Source organism: Spinacia oleracea, chromosome 2, assembly GCF_020520425.1.
Source record: "Spinacia oleracea cultivar Varoflay chromosome 2, BTI_SOV_V1, whole genome shotgun sequence".
NCBI classification, from domain to species: Eukaryota; Viridiplantae; Streptophyta; class Magnoliopsida; order Caryophyllales; family Amaranthaceae; genus Spinacia; species Spinacia oleracea.
The window spans coordinates 64,129,912-64,147,731 of NC_079488.1; the positions used below are offsets into that span (position 1 = coordinate 64,129,912).

Here is a 17,820-nt window from a genome sequence, read left to right on the forward strand (position 1 = left end):
TCATTTGTATGTGGCTTTATGTATCTCATTCACGTGCATGGAGGCCTAAACGTGAGAGATTATGTAATGGATTTGTTAAGTTGTAATAGTGAATGTCAGCAGCTGGTATTACAAGACTAGTTCAAACTTCAATTCAAAGTAGTTGGTGAAATTGCAATATTGTAACCCTATGTAGGGGAAACATAGTAATCTGTAGTTGTTGGTTCACTTGATTTGTCTAACTGACAATGATCGCAGTTTACATAGGCGATTTCACGCACGACGATAATGGATTGATGGCAACGTTAACAAATATAGAACACATGCATAGGATAATTATACGGATTTTTCATGAAATGCCCCCGAGGTTTGCCTTAATGCACCAAATACCCCTAAACTTTCCAGAATGCACCAAATACCCCCGAGGTTTAAAACAATAACACAAAATGCCCTTAATGAGCATTTTCCGTCCATTCTGTTAAGTCTCCGTTAGCATAAAATTACTTTTTTGCCCTTACTCAACTAATTAATTTCTCTACTAATTCTAATATTAACACTTAATTATATTAATTAAACCCAAAAATTTAATTAACTACTGTTATTTTAAAAAAAATGTTATCAAAAAAAAAAAAAAAAAAAAAAACCCAATTTTTTTTCTGGGCTCTTCTTCTTCACGCAATTTCTGGGCATTCTTCTTCCTTCACGCCATCAATCATCATTGTCATCATCTTCTTCTTTTTCTTCTTATTCCACCATCATCATCCCTAACTAAAACCCTATCTCATTAACTTGCCCTTGGTCGGTCTTTTCTCTCTCCTCGCCATCACTTTCCTTCATCCCTCCTAAAAAAACCCACCATTTTCTCTCTCCTCAAGCTACAACAATGGTGGATTTACAACCCATTTTATTGCCGAATAACAGCAACATCAGCAACAACACTTCATTAATCTGTGTTTTCAGTGCCACCACCACCACCACCAAACCACCCCCCCGCACTTCCCCCACCGAATTCCTCAGTTCTCCCCACTGCCGCCACCACCAAACCCCCAAACCCCCACCACCAAACCCCCACCTTCCCCCGCACTTCCCCCACGTTACTCACCCCACCGCCGCCGCCACAAACCCCGCTCCACCTTCCTCGTCGTCGGGGTTTCCCTCATTGCTGATATGGGGATCAATTTTGCGACGTTTTCCTCGATTTGCGGCGTTTCCCCTCGATTATTGCAACGAGGATTGCTGATTATTTGAATCCACCATTGCTGATTTGGGGATCAATTTTTTTGTAAGGGTTTGTGTTGTAGATCTGAATTTTAGGAGAGAGGAAAATGGAATTTGTTTGTTTGAGTTTGAGTTGAATCTTTGAAGGGGGGGATAGCAGAAAACTTGTCTGTTCAGGTGAAATAATGGGGTTTGGTGGTGGTTGTTGGTGAAGTTCATGAAAAAGGAAAGAGAAAGAGACAGAGAAAAGATAAAAGGAATAAAAAGAGGGAAAAAAATAATTAATGTTAACGGGGGACTTAACGGAGTTAACGGAAAATAGTCATTTTGGACATTTTGTGTATTTATACTAAACCTCAGGGGTATTTGGTGCATTCTGGAAAGTTTAAGGGTATTTGGTGCATTAAGACAAACCTCAGGGGCATTTCATGAAAAATCCCATAATTATATTGAATTGAACAATACTATAGCTAGCTTAGCTAATGGAGTAAATATTTTACAACTATCTAAGGGGAAATTATAATTGTAATTTACCAATAAATAAATGAATATAATAGTACGTCTTTTTTTCCCCTTTTCACAATTATAGTCCGAAAGATGAAAAATGCACGTAGTCTAAATTGCCTTAAAAAACATTAACTTTTGTTACCTACGGTTATTGGCAAGCACTCGATGATATGGACTACAACGAAAACACCAAAGTTTGTTCAATTTCTACTTTTGATAACACGAGTCTGATCTCCAATCCTATCATTTATGTACCACTTGTATGTCATTGTTTTTTATTGGTTTATATTAATTTAATTTTAATGAGTTACAACACAAGTGGTACACAAATTGTAGGATAAGGGATTTCGAATTCGATAGCACATAGTTGTATTTTTCTACATACCCGACAATGACAAATTAAGACTATCACCGAAATAGCTATTGATCATTTTTTTATCAACACGTACAAGTTGGTCGAGTTTGTGTGGGAACTCACCTTGAGACTTGGAGGTCACAAAGTCGACCGAACCCCTATCAACTGCAATATGTCCGTGTCGATCCATAGTAAAAAAACAATCCAAAATCTAATTCATTATTTTAGATGATTTTGCCCTAATTAATTAAAGTAGGGTTAAATTAAGGTCTATGAAGAGCCTTGCCAGCAGCCAAAGCAGGTTCTATGACGACTTTAATGACTTTGATGACCTTCTTTGCATTACATTTGCTGCCTTTGAAACTTTGGCCTCCTGTCTTCGCAAATCTATCCATGCACTCTAACAAGTTTCTGTTGCACTCTTGGCTTAGATAGTCATCTGCACAGTAAGTAACACAAGATATAGAACGGTCAATTCAATTTAGAAGATTAAAGAGAACGGACAATAATATTATTAATTAATTCGATCTCAAATTGTAAAAATAAATACAAGGATAAAAACACGTACGGATTGAACAACACGTACATTTTTATTTATATAATCAGTATATCATTTAATTCATCATTCTTAGTTAATTTGATCACCATCTTATGACCTAGCAAGTTAATTGGATGATTATAAAATATTCATTATATATGAAAAAACTTTAGGAAAATCTCAAAGGTAAGCAACTTAATTAAAATATACGTAGTACGTAGTACAAGTTCAACATAAATCACTACAAGAATTAGGATCAAGGAAGGCGATTTTTCTTACAAAAGGAAGGCGATAATGAACTTGCCCTAGTAGAACTGACCAAATACGACAACAGTAAATTGCCTTCCTTGGCAATAAAAATGAGGGCGAGAGTATGGAGCGCCTTCTTTGAAATTAACAAAGAGGGCGAAACCCAGAAATCGCCTTCTTTTTAAGTACGGAGTAACAAACAGGGCGATAATATGGAGTTGCCTTCTTTGAAAATAACATGGAGGGCGCATTTCCTCATCGCCGTATTCGTGTAGAAGGAAATAAGAAACAGATGGCACTGGTGTTTTCTAATTTCCTCTTTCATTCTTCTCCTACCCCTGTCTTTAGATTTTTATACAAATTAATTTGAGTTCCCCATTTTCTTCTAATTAACACCTGATTCAATCGGTTAGAAATTTTTGGTCTTCTGTCAATTTCTTGGAACCCTGGAGATCAATGTGTTCTAAATTCCTCTCTGATGGTACGAATCTCTTTCTTTTTCCGTAAAATTAATTATGTTCAAAGCAACTATTATCAATCGATTATCTTTAGCAAAATTCTTGGCTCAAATTTCATGAATTTTACTCCGAATTGTAATTTTGTCGTCGTTTTATTGCTTAATTTGACTCCGAATCTAAAATTTGCTATGTTAGGTTAATTATTCTAGAAATTCGATTTAGTTTGAAGTGCTTGCATATTTGATTGAATCGCCTGCAGATTAGTTCGAATTTGTTGCAGATTTGATAGTATTGCTTGGCGATAAGTTTAAATTGGTTGGAGATTTGAACGAATTTCTCAAATTTCGCCAATATGATTGAAGACGATTTGACGAGTTCTTCATCCGGACCTCCAGTTTGCTAGAATCGGTATTTTTTCCTCTCTACTCCCGATTTTGTAATTATGCTTCTGTTAAAATCAATTGGATTGAAGTTTTCTTTTGTCTGAAAATCATTTTTGAGTTCATGTTTGAGAGGTTTTCCTGCAATTGGCTGCTTTTCTGTGAAGTATGGTTTAGCCTCCATTAATTAAAATCAGGCAAATTTCGTTTTTCATCCTTTAGGCTCTTAAGTCTCAAGAGTCATGGGTTCTTAAAATATCTATCATTCTACACATTTTCCGTCTTACCGTAAAACAGTACAAGTAGATTACGTAGCTTCATCCTTAATTAAATGCCTAGAATCATGACAATCATGCGCACAAGTATTTTACTCTGTAATTAGGTTTACATATTTGCTCATGTTCGAAGTTGTCTGGTATATATTTGCTCAACTTCTTCTTTGCGTTCTTTTTGCTGGCATTTGAATTACTAGTTCATATGTTTATCATCTCAGGTTACTCTATTTTAGTGAAAGAAGAATTCGTACACAGAGCTATTGGATCTGTCTTTAATCAGGATACTTCTTCCTATTGGTTATATAAACTCGTGAAGTTTTCAATGATGATGCTGACTGCCTGACTCGAAAATAAAATTTTTGAGTGTTAGTAATGTTTGTTTTCATTTCTCTAATTTACAGTCACAAGTTTAACATGAGTGACCTCAACGCACTATTACATGTTATAGAATAAATAGAGGGTTGCCTAAGATTGATCTTACAGTTAAATTGCCGGATCGTACCAAGAGATTCAATGATGTGGTGTTTGACAAACAATGTGAGCGCGATATGGCTCCAGATAGTTGCAGTCACCCTCTTAATAATGTTAACCCACTTAGTTCACAGGTCAGAGTGAAAATTTCCCTTTAAGATGGTATTGCAGATGAAAATGTGAAGATATGTGCAGCTTTAGAAGACACAAGTTTTGATTTTTCTGATAGTTTTGCTCATTGTAGGATACACCCATTAATCATAGCAGATACTATGATGTTGGAGACTTGGGTACTCCAAGTGCTCCCCCGGCCAATGCTGATGGAGAACCAGGTACACAAGCCTACAGAAGTCAGAAAAAAAGACAGAATCTTTGGAAAAGAGTGATTTGAACGAGAAGTAATTAACTAATTACCTTGTCCTAACTGCCTCCTGCCTTCATATATTTATGCAATACTAATATGGTTTAATTGGTTGTATCTGTCTATTATGGTATGAAACGTTGTATCTTTTGTCATTTCAGAACAAATCATTCAACCACTTTGGTGAAAGACGAAATGCTAACACCCCTCTGTATGCCAGATATCATGGAGCCACTTTGTTGTTATGATACGAGGTGCCTTATTATTATGTTTTTATTACCAATTTACAGTTCCATGTTTTAACTTCTGCAAATTTGCAGATTTGTTTGCTGGGCTTTTAATTAGTATCTTCAAGAGACCTCCCTTCTTTTATTACATTATGTCAATTTTGTTTGTTCATCAATTTTAGTAGGACTATCTCAACTTACTATCCTGAAAGTCAAAAATATCCACCTTTATATAAACATTGCTCCATTGGGATGATTGCATTGACTAATTATTCCTATGATTGATAAGTAACATTAACCTATTAGCTCAAATGGGAGAGCATTGTGCAAATGCGCAAAGATGTTGGTTCGAATCCCATGTAGGTTAATTTATTTGATGGGTTGGCTAACATTTTTTTAAAAATAGAAATAAAAAAGCAAAATAGAACAAGGAGGGCGCAAAAAAGAAATGGTTTTCCTTGATTCAATCAAACAGGGCAAAAGAGGTTGCCTTTCTACATTCCAATCAAGAAGGGCGAAAAAAGAAAGTGCCTTCTTTGAAATAATCAAAGAGGGCGAAAAAAAGTTGCCCTCTCTGATTTCAATCAAGTAGGGCGAAAAATATTGCCCTGTTTGATTGAAATCAAAGAGGGCGATCAATATTGCTTGTCCTACTAAGCTAATACAACGAGCCTAACAGGGCGATGGGAGGGCGATTTAAAAATCGCCCTGGTAGCCTAAAAGGGCGAGATTTACATCAAAGAGGGTGATATTTTTCGCCCTCTTTGATCTTATATGTTGTAGTGAATCTAACGGATATTTCATGAAATACCCCCGAGTTTTGAAGTAATTCACCAAATGTCCATCAAGTTCTAATAATTCACCAAATACCCCTGACAATTGACTTAATGCCCAAAATACCCTTACTTTTAACAGTCCGTTAGTCCGCCGTTAGCCTAGTTTCATAATTCACCAAATACCCTATTATTAAACTTATTTCACCAAATGCTCCAAACTTAAAAATAGTTATTCTGATGTTCCAACGGCTAGTTTTTTTCGTTTGAAAAGTAGCTGTTGGTCTTGCTTGGCTATAAAAACCCACTTTCTGAATGTTTCTTGTAATTTAGATGTTGTTTTTCTTTGCTTTCCTAATTGCATTAGATTTGTGTCATGAGTTTTGTTTCAAAATCATCATCCACACACAATGAGTCCACATATATTAGAGTACCTAACCAATTTTTCTATTGTGATAGGGAATTTGTCATCTGAAACTCCGATACAACACTCAATCCACAAAGGTTGTACCACAAGTGTGATCTGCAACAATCTGAGATGGTGCAAGGGAGTAGTTGAGCAACAAAACAGGGGGCAGCAGCATGAAGAACAATACAGGGGAAGCTTAGACGAAGGAGAAAGTACTGAAAATAGGGGAAACAGTAAGATGCAATAGGACTTGAAGCAAATGAAGAAAAAGTTGATACTGTAATGTAAATACAAGGCATCTTACTTTGATTTTGGAATGAGGAAAGACTAATCCTTTTTATGTCATGGTTTAGGATGGACAGGCAGAACTTAGGACTCAGGAGAGCAAGCAAGTACTTTTAGCAAAGAAAGGTCAAGACTTCAGAGAACTCTTAGCAAAGAAATTTGGAGGCAAACAACATGTGAAAGAAGTCTGAGGGCAGGGTCTTATTATTGGTATAGAGTTGGATGTACAAGTTGGTCCGCTAGTTGATTCTTGTCGAAATTCAGGAATGTTAAATTGTTAATATTAACTGCTGGAAAAGGAAAATAGTGAGATTGGTTCCTCCACTGACCATATTAGAACAGGAGCTCGAAACAGGTTTTAAGATTCTCCTCAAGTGTTTCCCGTCCCTGGGTTGAAGCAGTGGAGTTGAATTTGTGTACGATGAGTCGATGCTTATCAAATTTCCTTGTGACATCAATAGATCCAAAGCTCATAATTGGCATCGTAGCTGTAAATCAGGAATAAGTTTCCTACTAGCTTCTCTTTGGATTATGCCTTGGGTTTAATGTACAAATTTTCATTTCAAGATATCCCACTCGTTAATCAGAACATTTATTTTCTTTGTTGCTTGGATTTATTTCATAAGTATCTTTCTCCCTTATTATAAGGCTTAGTTTGTTATTTTGATACCTATAAATTGTGTAGCTTTGTATTGAGTGGAACACACAATCAACATTATTATTTTCTCTTCGTACTACGTTTTTTCAAAATTAGCCTTTAGATATTATCACGACTTTAGTGGATCAAGAAGGCATAAGCAAACAATAAGCAACGACTAATTTTCAAACGAAAAAACTAGCCGTTGGAACATCAGAATAACTATTTTTGAGGTTGGGGCATTTGGTGAAATAAGTTTAATAATAGGGGTATTTGGTGAAATAAATTTTTAAAAAGGGGGCATTTGGTGAATTATGAAACTAGGCTAACGGCGGACTAACGGACCGTTATCAGTAAGGTAGTGTTTGGATACAATCATTTCATTTGAAACGAGTCATTTTAAATCTGTAATTCAAATACTGAAATTCAATTCCAAATATTATGTTTAGGAAAAACAAGAATTTCAAATTTATCATTTCAAATTATGGGATTCCAATCTCATACGGAGTTTTGAATACCTGAACCGCTTATTTCCTGTATAATCCAATTAACAACAAAAAAAAGAACCAACAAAAAAATTCAATTAATTTGTACTGATGCATCTCCAATTTGTTTTCCCTTGCTTCAACATACACATTGATTTGCTTGATTTTGATGATTATTGATACATAAACCTAGAAAAGCAAGATTTCTTTCTTGATTCATTTAGCCCAACAATTGACAAAATTCATGCAATTGTCAAGGGGCTGAACCTGAATTCCAATTACAACCATGGATGAACTATCATTTGAAGAACAAGAGAGAGAAAGATGGAGAAATTAATAGAAGATATGGCAGAGACTATGCCGGCGGTCGTGAGATTAGAGGCGGCCTCTTACGAAGGTGGATGGGGCGTTAATGGAGGTGGTCGTCGTCAAGGCGGTGGTGGAGCGAGTCGTTGTGAAGCGGTGGTTGATTGCGAGAGAAGAAAGAGCGGTGGAAGATCGCAAGAGAAGAAAGAGCGGTGGAGGAACGGTGGTTGATCGCAATAGAAGAAAGACCGGTGGAGGAGCGGTGGTTGAGGGGGTGGTGGGTTTGGGAGAGGAGAGAGAAAATGGTTTTATGAAATATGGGCAAGGAGGAGAGAGATGTGAGAGCAGTGAGGGTTATCACGTGAATTTGAAATGATAACCTTTAAGCTGGTATTTCAAATTCTAAAAAATAGACTTACTTTTTTAAGGGTTGGATTTGACCCAAATCTAAATCCATATTCCAAATGTTTCCAAACAAGTGAATTGGGCCAAATCCATCATTTCAAATGAAATCTAAGTTTTCAAACAGGCCATAAAGGGTATTTGGGGGTATTAAGTCAATTGTCAGGGGTATTTGGTGAATTATTGGAACTTGGTGTGCATTTGGTGAATTACTTCAAAACTCAGGGGTATTTCATGAAATATCCGTAAATCTAAACTATGGAGTATGTGAATTTGAAACCGGTTGTCAACAAAGTACCAAGGTGGCCACAATACCCAGTTTTAGAGGATAAAGTAGTGTGTGGCCCGGGCGTTGCTCCGAGTTTTACTTTTAGTCGGGTTTACGTTTTCTAAAAATGTGCCCAATTTTAAAAGATTGTATTTTACATTTATATGTGAAAATATGACAAACATTGTAGCTAGTTAAGATGGTAGTAAGTGAAACTTTTAATCCATGAGGTTTGATGTTCGATCCTTGCTACATGCTTTTTTGGTTGTCAATGCTTATTATGGTTGTCAATAACATATCATGATGCTTATTAGTGGTGACATGGCGTAATACGGAGGGAGTCTACGTGACTCATATACGTTTTCACAAACGCCTTTTAATATAGGGGATTTTTAAATGACGCCCGCATTAGTTAAAAACGCCCGTATTTATTTTATAAAAGTACGGATTTACCCTTGAAAATAAATTCACCCCTCCTCGCCTCTACTCACCCCTTCGGCCATTCCCATAACTGCCGGCCAATATTCCGACCACCTACACAATACAAAATTCCGGCGAATATCCAACTCCAACCACCCGCGTTACATTTCTTGCGCGCCCTCATTGCTCTTGTTCCTCTTTCAAGCAGAAGCTCTCTTTGTTTTATCTCATCAGTCGGCAAAATAGCTATAGTCGCCGGAAAAGAAGGGCAAGGGGAGGGAAGCCTCGAAATGGAGGAAGAGAGAGGAAGCATGTAATGGCTCCAATTGATGTCGCCGCCGCCTCCTCCTCCATTAGTGTCGTCGCGGCCGCCGAAGATTTGAATTTGCTTTTTTTTTTTTTATAATTTTCCAAGGTTGCGCACGGATTTTGCGGGGGAAGTCACGGCAGCCGCGCACAGGTTATGCGCCGGCGACATGAAGGCCGCGCAGATCTTGTGCGCGACCTCCATGTCACCGGCGCACAACCCGTGCGCGGATGCCCTGACTCTCCTGCAATGACTGTGCGTGGGATTGCATATTTGAAGTAGAAACAGAGTTTGATTTATTTATTTTCCCTTTTTCCTTATATTTCCTGTTATTAGTTTTAATTATTATTTTATATATTGTTTAATTATTGTTTTATTTATGTTATTATTATCGGATTTTTCATGAAATACCCCTCAATTTTCACGAAATTCACCAAATGCCCCCCAACTTTCAGAAATTCACCAAATGCACCTCACCTTTAATATAATACCCAAACTACCCTTACTAATGACGCGCCGTTACTCCGCCGTTAGCCTACTTTTCTAATTCACCAAATGCCCCTACAATGTAACTTATTTCACCAAATACCCCTATTTAAAAATATAATTCACCAAATGCCCAAATGTAAAATTACCTTTTTAAAGCCCAACGACTAGTTTTTTGGGATTGAAAAATAGTCGTAGCTTATTGTTTTAGTATAAATAACCCTGTTCTGAGTGTTTATTTAGTCACCAAATTGTTTTGTTGTAGTTTCATCTCATTTTGTGTCATGAGTTATCATTCAAAATCATCATCCACACATAATGAGTCCACATATGTTAGAGTCCCAAATAAAATCTGTTATCGTGGGAGGAAATTTGTCATTCGTAGCTCCGATACAACACTCAATCCACAAAGGGTATACTACAAGTGTGATCCAAGCAACAATGGCGAATATGCTTAATTGTGATGTTTTTGATCCATACTACATATTGTTTCAGTATATCTGTCACTATATGAAGTTATTTTTGAATGGTGAATATGATAATTATGATGTTTTTGAATGGTGAATATGCTTAATCTAGTTTGATAAATGATGTTTTTTTGTGTGTTGAATATGCTTAATCTATTGCTGATATTTTTAGTACACTTTATTTCTGACACATCTGAAACTATTAGCAGCAGAAATGCTAGATTGATTACAATTTCATGAGGAAGCAGTTTAGTTCCCAAATATGGAGTAATTAACAAGAGAAATACGCAACAAGGCAGCACAAGTAAGCATCACGAGTAGCTGCTTCAATTTGTTGTAAAGACAACATAGTAGCACCCCAACTTCCTAGAGGTGCTGCAGGACCTTTAAGCACGTAAAAAAACAATTCTTTACCCGGTGTAAATAGATTCGTCAAATATTGCAATCCAAATGTTTTGAACTTTTCATTGGTCTGTTTTTTATCCTGTTTAACAGTTACAACCAATTCACCCAAATCAAAAGCATTCCTGCATTGAATCCCATAATCTCTGTTCAACGCTTTAAGACAGTTGTTCATTTTAACAACAACAAGGGTAAGCTCTTGTCTTTGGAAGAACTAGGCCAGTGAACAAATAGGTTTATTAATCCGCAACAACTGGATAATCAAGCCATTGTCGAAGAAACACAGCTTCACTATGACAACTCTTTCAGCAAGTTGGTGTTTGGTGTCATCTTGACAGTAGTGTCTTTCGATGTCTAGTCTTAGAGCTACAGATTTTTGACAGCAACTTCCCCAAACTATGATTAAGCTCGGTTATGGTGTAAACTAATGTTGTATTCGCATCTAATAATAAAAAGACTCTCACTTGTCTTAAAAAAAATGGAGAGAGAGAACCCAACCCCAACCAATGGACAATTGTTACCCGGAGAAAACCCAGAAACGCCACCAACAAATTAGCACGGAGAACCTGCTTCATCAATTTCCTCCCCCGTAACACCAGCCGACAAGGACTGTTCCATCTTTTCGGTCGACATACACATGCCCAAAAACTAGCCGTTGGGCTTTAAAAAGGTAATTTTTACGTTTGGGCATTTGGTGAATTATATTTTAAAATAGGGGTATTTGGTGAAATAAGTTACATTGTAGGGGCATTTGGTAAATTAGAAAAGTATGCTAACGGCGGACTAACGGCGTGTCATTAGTAAGGGTAGTTTGAGTATTATACTAAAGGTGAGGGGCATTTGGTGAATTTCTGAAAGTTGAGGGGCATTTGGTGAATTTCATGAAAAATCCGTATTATTATTGTTTAATTGTTGGTTTTATTTGAAATTTTATTTTATTTAGTTATTGTTTTATATAATAATTTCTATTTATTATTAATAAATTTTAATAAATTTATGAACATGTAGCGTTTAAAAAAAAATGTTGTCGGAAGTTATGGTTGCCGAGGGGAGGGAGAATAGGCTGCCGAAGGGGGGGATATGAAAGATGGGTAAAAAGGGAAGGAGAGGTAACAAATAATTATAAGTGTAAAAGTGTATTTTCACGTAAAAAATGTGGGCGATTTTAGCATACGCGGGCGTCGAATAACAATACACTTTAATATATTAGTATAGATGTCCGGGAGAAGCACTGACTTTTGTACATTCAGTACGTGTTCCACTATATGAGACATCATTAGACCGACAACGATATAAATATCATACCAATTTAATAATTTACGATTAAATCCAATATAATAATATAATTACATAGGCATTAACCTATGGAGTTTAAACCACACAAGGACCATGGCCCATGGGCCTAAATCTTTGAGGTCCCTCATTATGCGTAATCTAAACTATACAAACACCCTATTAAACTCTATTTCATACTTTGTGTTTGAGATTATTTTTGCATAAAATTAGTGTGGACTCAAAATCAATAGTTTTCTGTAGCACCTTTTTTACACTCATAGTGACCTTTATTGTTCATATAGTAACTATAATAAATTAAACACCAAAATTCTTAGACACAGTAACCATTTTTTGGAGCATAGTAACCCTATGTTTTTAAAAGCGAAGTGTGACTTAAAATCACATTATTCAAACATAACATGTATCAACGACAGTAATTTGATTTGATATTTTTTTCCATAATAATCTTAATAAAATGCCAAAATAAATTAGGCATAAGTTGTTAGACTTTATTTTAAGACATGGTCCACAATAAATTTAGTGTATACCAAGTCCATTTAAGAATCGGTGTTTATCTTATTACTTCGTATATTAAATACTCCGTACTAATTTGAGAGACGGAGACTCCCGAAAATCTGAATAATCCAAAGGCACACAAATACGAATGACGAGTATTACATATTGGATGAATTAGACTCTCAAAATATACTTATAATCATAAAAATGTTAATATACTTGGACTTACTATGTTTCCTTGAGATACAATTGTCATGCTCCATACAACAAAAATCAAGCCCATCACACGGCTGCTCATTTGGACATCCACTGTACAGAAGTCCACAATATTTGCCATACCTCAAAAACGGAGGCGCTGTAAAAGTTTAAATCATGAAATTGATTAGTTACTTATTCGACGGGTTAGATAATGCGACAATTATTTCTAAAAAAGAAAATATAAAAAAAATTGAAACAAAAAAATGAGTATTTACCTTCACAAAATTCAGATTCACATTTCCTACTGCATTTCCTACTCTGCAATGACAAAATTAACCAATAAACACATGTTAGAATCTGACTATTATCCACTTTTATTTCATTTTTCAAGTCGGCCTCTAACTTTTTTTTACCCACTCAACAACTTTTATATTTCCTCGTTCCGTAAATATCGCACAATGACTCTTAATATCTCAAATCGTGTGCAAGTAAAAGTTATAAAAAATTAATATTTAGAAATATATACCGATACGAATCTAATATGACTCCACATGACTAAAATTACCCTATGTACGAATCACAAAAAATAGCCAAAGTCGTAGTGTGAATAGTGTAAAAAACAAATGGTACGATATTTTCCGAAACGGAGGAAATATGAAAAAGGATATAGACAACCATACGAACTAAATCTAAGAAATTAAAATAAAAACACTAGACATTAACCAAAAATTAATAACTTAACATTGATCGATGCTGCCAAAAACAAACAAAGATCAACACGTTTTTAAAAGGAAGTCGACACATAGTGGTGGAGGAGAAAGGAGAGAGTGAAACTTACCACAAATGGGAGATCAATGAAATGACTTGTATCATAAAAATGATCAACACCAATATTGAGGGCATTGACAAAGATCCCATCAAAGTTTATAGACATAACAAGAAAATATGTTAGTGCTAAAAGACATATTTTCATGTAGAAAACCATATTTTCAAGTTTATTTGAAGAAAAATAAAAATGGAAGAAAGAAAATTGTGGAAGTTGAAGAAGCTTTAAATTTGAACCAGCAAAAAACAGCTAGGTTAATTAATTATTGTACTTGAACACTATATTATAAATTAAATTAAATATTAAATAAGAAGAAAGGGACTATTTGTGTGTGTACGTTCTCTATCATGACTATCAACAACATTGTTGTGGTTATTAATGCATATCATGTTATGGCCGGTTAGGCGCGAGAAGTTGAAACATGCATGATCCACCAAATATGGTTGGTACAAGTAATATATAAGCATGTTACCATTTCAATAATCATGCCATCTTAAGGTTACTTAATTGTCCCGACAAATTTTTTTTTACTTAATTGTTAGACCATGTTCAATAACAGATATGTTATGATTAACTGGGTAAAATCGAGGCGAGTTGTGTAGTATATGATTTGATCAGAGTTTACAAATTTGTCAAACGGTATATATATTGTAAGAATTGTAATATGCTGAACAAAATAGTTCGCCCTTGACATTTAAAAAAAGCGTCAATGGGCTGTACAACTCGTGGGTGTAAAAATCTGAAGCATATAGAAGGAGGTTGGTAGGGAAAGTCATGTCTGTGGGTATGAGTTAAAAACCCACCGGCTGGATCTGTTAACTCTCTAATATATTTTTTTTCCCCGATATTATTATGCGTGATCTAGAATCTAATAAAGGGGTGATCGGTTAATTTTTGTTGATGGTGTTTACTTTGCTCATTGACGTGCCCGTGCTTTGAAGGTATATAGTGGGTGTCAATTATTCATGTTTTGGTTGACATTAAATATAAAGTGGAGAGGAAACTAGATATATTGGTATTGCTGCTGTTAGAGTTGGTTCTTTTTGCGCGTGCAAGAGTGTACTTTCAATCGCGTGTGCAGGAGTGTATATGCGCTAGTGTGACTAATCGTTGATGTGGTGCGCAAGTTTCAATCGGACAAGGAGTGTACCTATTTGTTGGTTATTTAGGACTCTATTAGATTCCTAAACTAACACAACTCTAATTTCCTAAACATAATAGAACCCTAGATATACCACAACTCTAAGAAAAAGACAATGAAAATTAATTTACCAAACAAAGTCATTTGAAAGGAAGATTAGGTAATGAAAGGCATGCAAAAGTTGTGCTTGTTGAATGTTCAACATTGATCACATCATGTACCCGGCCTCCTGGGCCGTGATTCCGTGTACAGATCGGTGTAAATTATAAGAATGAGAATAAATCTAAACGTAATAAATTGAAGAGAGCTATCCCCTTCCCCATTCACCGACATTGGCAACTTGGCAGCATCGATCAAGTTAAGTTATTAATCTAACTCTCTTCAATTATTCTTAGGACAGTAATTAATTATGAGAATGAAAATAAATCTAAACGTTACTTCGTATTTGATAAGTAAATAGCATCATAATGTATATGTTAGTGATCGAAACCTTATCTCAAACTTGGTATTTTTATATATTTATAAATTTGCATTCCCATTTAATACCACCCTCCAAATGATAATGAAAATTTATGAAGAAAAAATAGATAATTTAAGTGAACTAACATTACCAGAGGAATATATATATATATATATATATATATATATATATATATATATATATATATATATATATATATATATATATATATATGACCAGGTTCTGGTGAGAACCTCCCTTAAGATGAGAACCACCTTATAATGAGAACCTCTGCGAACCGTTAGATTTGGGTGAAACGAGCGGCTGAGATCGTATGGTTCTTTTCAATCTCCTGACTGAGTCACTGAGCTGACATTTTCTCTCTCTACAACACTCACTCACTCACGTTCATTTCTCTCTCCTCACTCAAATTCAAACGCGATTGTCTCTCTCCTCAGCTGATTTGCTTGGACTACTTCAAAAACCGCCAATTGTATCTTAATTTCGCGAAGATTACAAAGATTTTGAGGTACTTTTACTTAATTCTTTCGATTTTTTTCCTTTTTATTATCGAAATTGCTTGATTTTTGCTCGAAATTCTGCGATTTTTGCTCGAGTTTCTGCGGTTTTGCTTGAATTTCTGCGGTTTTTGCTCGAGTCTCTCCAAATTACACCACAACATGTTAATCCTACTATTTTGATGAATTTGCAGCTTGAACATTGCATTTTCTGGTGCCGGAGCTTCGATTTTTCCGGCGACTGAACTTCTAAGGTAATTTAACCTAACTTTTGATTAATTTTGAAGATATTTTGTTTACTTCTCAGTATATTAAGTGTAGTTTTGAACAATGTTTTGTTTACTTTTGAATTTGATTGTGAGTTGATAGTCAGTTTTGGTTCTGTAATTAGCTGATTTAGAAACTGTTTTAGAGAAAATTTGTGTAAAACTGGAATTAGGTGCTTTAGAAGCTGTTGTAGAGAAAATTTATTGGTGTTGTTCAGTTGGTGGGAGTTGTTCCATTATAATTTTGTTGCACGTAGTGATTATCTAACTCAAAAGTAAAGCAAAAACTGAAAAAAGTAAATATAAATGATCTGAAAGTAAACAAAATATTGCTTCAAATTTGTTTTGCGGCACTTAGTTCTTTACTCGAATTTGAAAATTCATGCTCAAAATCAGGTATCATTTGAATCTGCAAATTGATCTCAACACGGTTGTTATTCCCTGAAGTACCAGAATTCGTTGATGTTGGCTTGAATTTAAAATGTTGCGAAGTTACAGTAGATAATGGTAAGAGTTGTGAATCAGTCACAATCGGTTTTTTAATTTCTTTAACTTCTTTCAAAACGAATTTGTGAATTCAAATTTTAGGCACAACTCAAGTGTGCTGTATGTGGTTTGGTGTGTAGCCAGTTCGTTTTTTCAATTGGGTTAGAGCAGCAGCTTCTTCTTGTTCTGAATTCTAATACAATAACCTGATTGCATTTTTGGTCAATTTTAATTCTTGATAGAAGTGAACAAATAGCTTTAAAATGCGTTGAAGTAAATGAAAATTGTGCTAAAGTAAACTTAATATCGCTAAAAGTAAACGAAATTGTTCTTGTGTTGTTGTTTTGGTCTTTGATTCCATGCTTTAAGTTGTTTTGCCAAGTTTAAGCCAAAATTATGTCTGTTGGTCAGTTTTGGTCGTTCTACTCTGTTGCAATTGTGTTTTTCTTAATTTTTGGCCTTATCGAACTTTCAAAAGTAAATTAGTTAGACTTGTAAGTAAATAAAAAATCAGTAAAAGTATATTAATTAAACTTAAAAGTAAGTAATGGTTGGATGTTTTGTCGAAGAATCACATGTTGTTGATAGCTACTGATTATGGTGCCACTAGGTCTGCTATTATTTGATCAGGTTTTGGTTGGTGGTTATTGTGAGTCAGGTGAAGCAAGTTAACGAAGGTTGACTTTGTGATGATGATTTCACTAACTGTTAGTTTTACCTTAGTTGACTAGGGGGGTGGTGCGCAGTGTGATATTGGTCTGCAATGGCTATAGAGCTGTCGTCGCTTGCTATTTTGTTTTGCAGTATTGATGTCAGGGTAAATTTATGTGTTGTTCTGCGTTGTTGTGCTGCTGCAGTTCTGCTTCTGTTGGACATTTATTTCTGTTGGAATGGAAGCGTGTAAATAGAACTAAGGACATAGGAGGGGAAATGGGAGATGAATGCAAATGAATAATAAGTTCTGTCATCGATTTTTCTTTTCCAAAACTACCTGTTGTGCTGCTTAGATGATATTGTTCGATCAAGATTGATGAGAGCGGGGTGGATTTAATATCGGATTCTCTGCAACAGTGGTTTTAATTTTTTCAATTCTGTTTTCTGATTTGAGATTTTTAATTCTAAACTTTCTGGTTGATTTGTGTCAAGGATTGTTTCTTTTGGTATTTGTTACACTCCCTGCATCCGAATTCCCAAATGAAGTCCAATGTTTAGTTTTTGCCTGCTGAAGTGCTGGGTGTATATTTGGTCTGCTAGGGACTGTTTTGTAGCATGGTTTTTCTTTGCTTTGTTGTTGGTCTGCTTTCGAGTTTTTCTAGAGTCACGCATCAAATACTCTTTTCTCTTATTTTAAAAGTAGATGAAAGTTTGGCAAAAGTAAATAAATTAAGACCAGAAGTAAATTCGTTAAAGCTAACTAAAACTGTGTTATTGTAAGGTTAAGCTCTGTTAAAGTAAACTAAATATCAAGA

General features: G+C 35.3%; 1 protein-coding gene across 2 annotated transcripts; it reads right to left on the reverse strand.

Moving 5' to 3' along the window:
* Nucleotides 1-1,875: 1,875 nt before the first annotated feature.
* On the reverse strand, nucleotides 1,876-13,797 carry LOC110796803 (phospholipase A2-alpha). 2 transcript variants are annotated; one of them, XM_022001888.2, is made up of 4 exons: nucleotides 13,493-13,760; nucleotides 12,930-12,972; nucleotides 12,686-12,811; nucleotides 1,876-2,498 (listed from the first exon to the last, which is right to left on the reverse strand). In XM_022001888.2, exons 1-4 carry the CDS (start codon nucleotides 13,637-13,639, stop codon nucleotides 2,323-2,325), a joined length of 492 nt encoding a protein of 163 aa, XP_021857580.1. In that variant the 5' UTR covers nucleotides 13,640-13,760; the 3' UTR covers nucleotides 1,876-2,322. The 2 variants fall into 2 exon arrangements, with proteins under 2 accessions (XP_021857580.1, XP_056692869.1); XM_056836891.1 differs by having other exon boundaries at nucleotides 2,359-2,498; nucleotides 12,676-12,811; nucleotides 13,493-13,797.
* Between the last annotated feature and the right edge of the window lie 4,023 nt (nucleotides 13,798-17,820).

Excerpts from the sequence above, each read along its gene's own strand:
- LOC110796803 (XM_022001888.2), bottom strand. The coding sequence starts at position 13,639 with ATGGTTTTCTACATGAAAATATGTCTTTTAGCACTAACATATTTTCTT. Across the intron at positions 12,973-13,492 it reads TCATTGATCTCCCATTTGTG|AGTAGGAAATGCAGTAGGAA; the intron begins GTAAGTTTCACT and ends TTGTCATTGCAG. Across the intron at positions 2,499-12,685 it reads TTGTATCTCAAGGAAACATA|ATGACTATCTAAGCCAAGAG; the intron begins GTAAGTCCAAGT and ends CTTACTGTGCAG.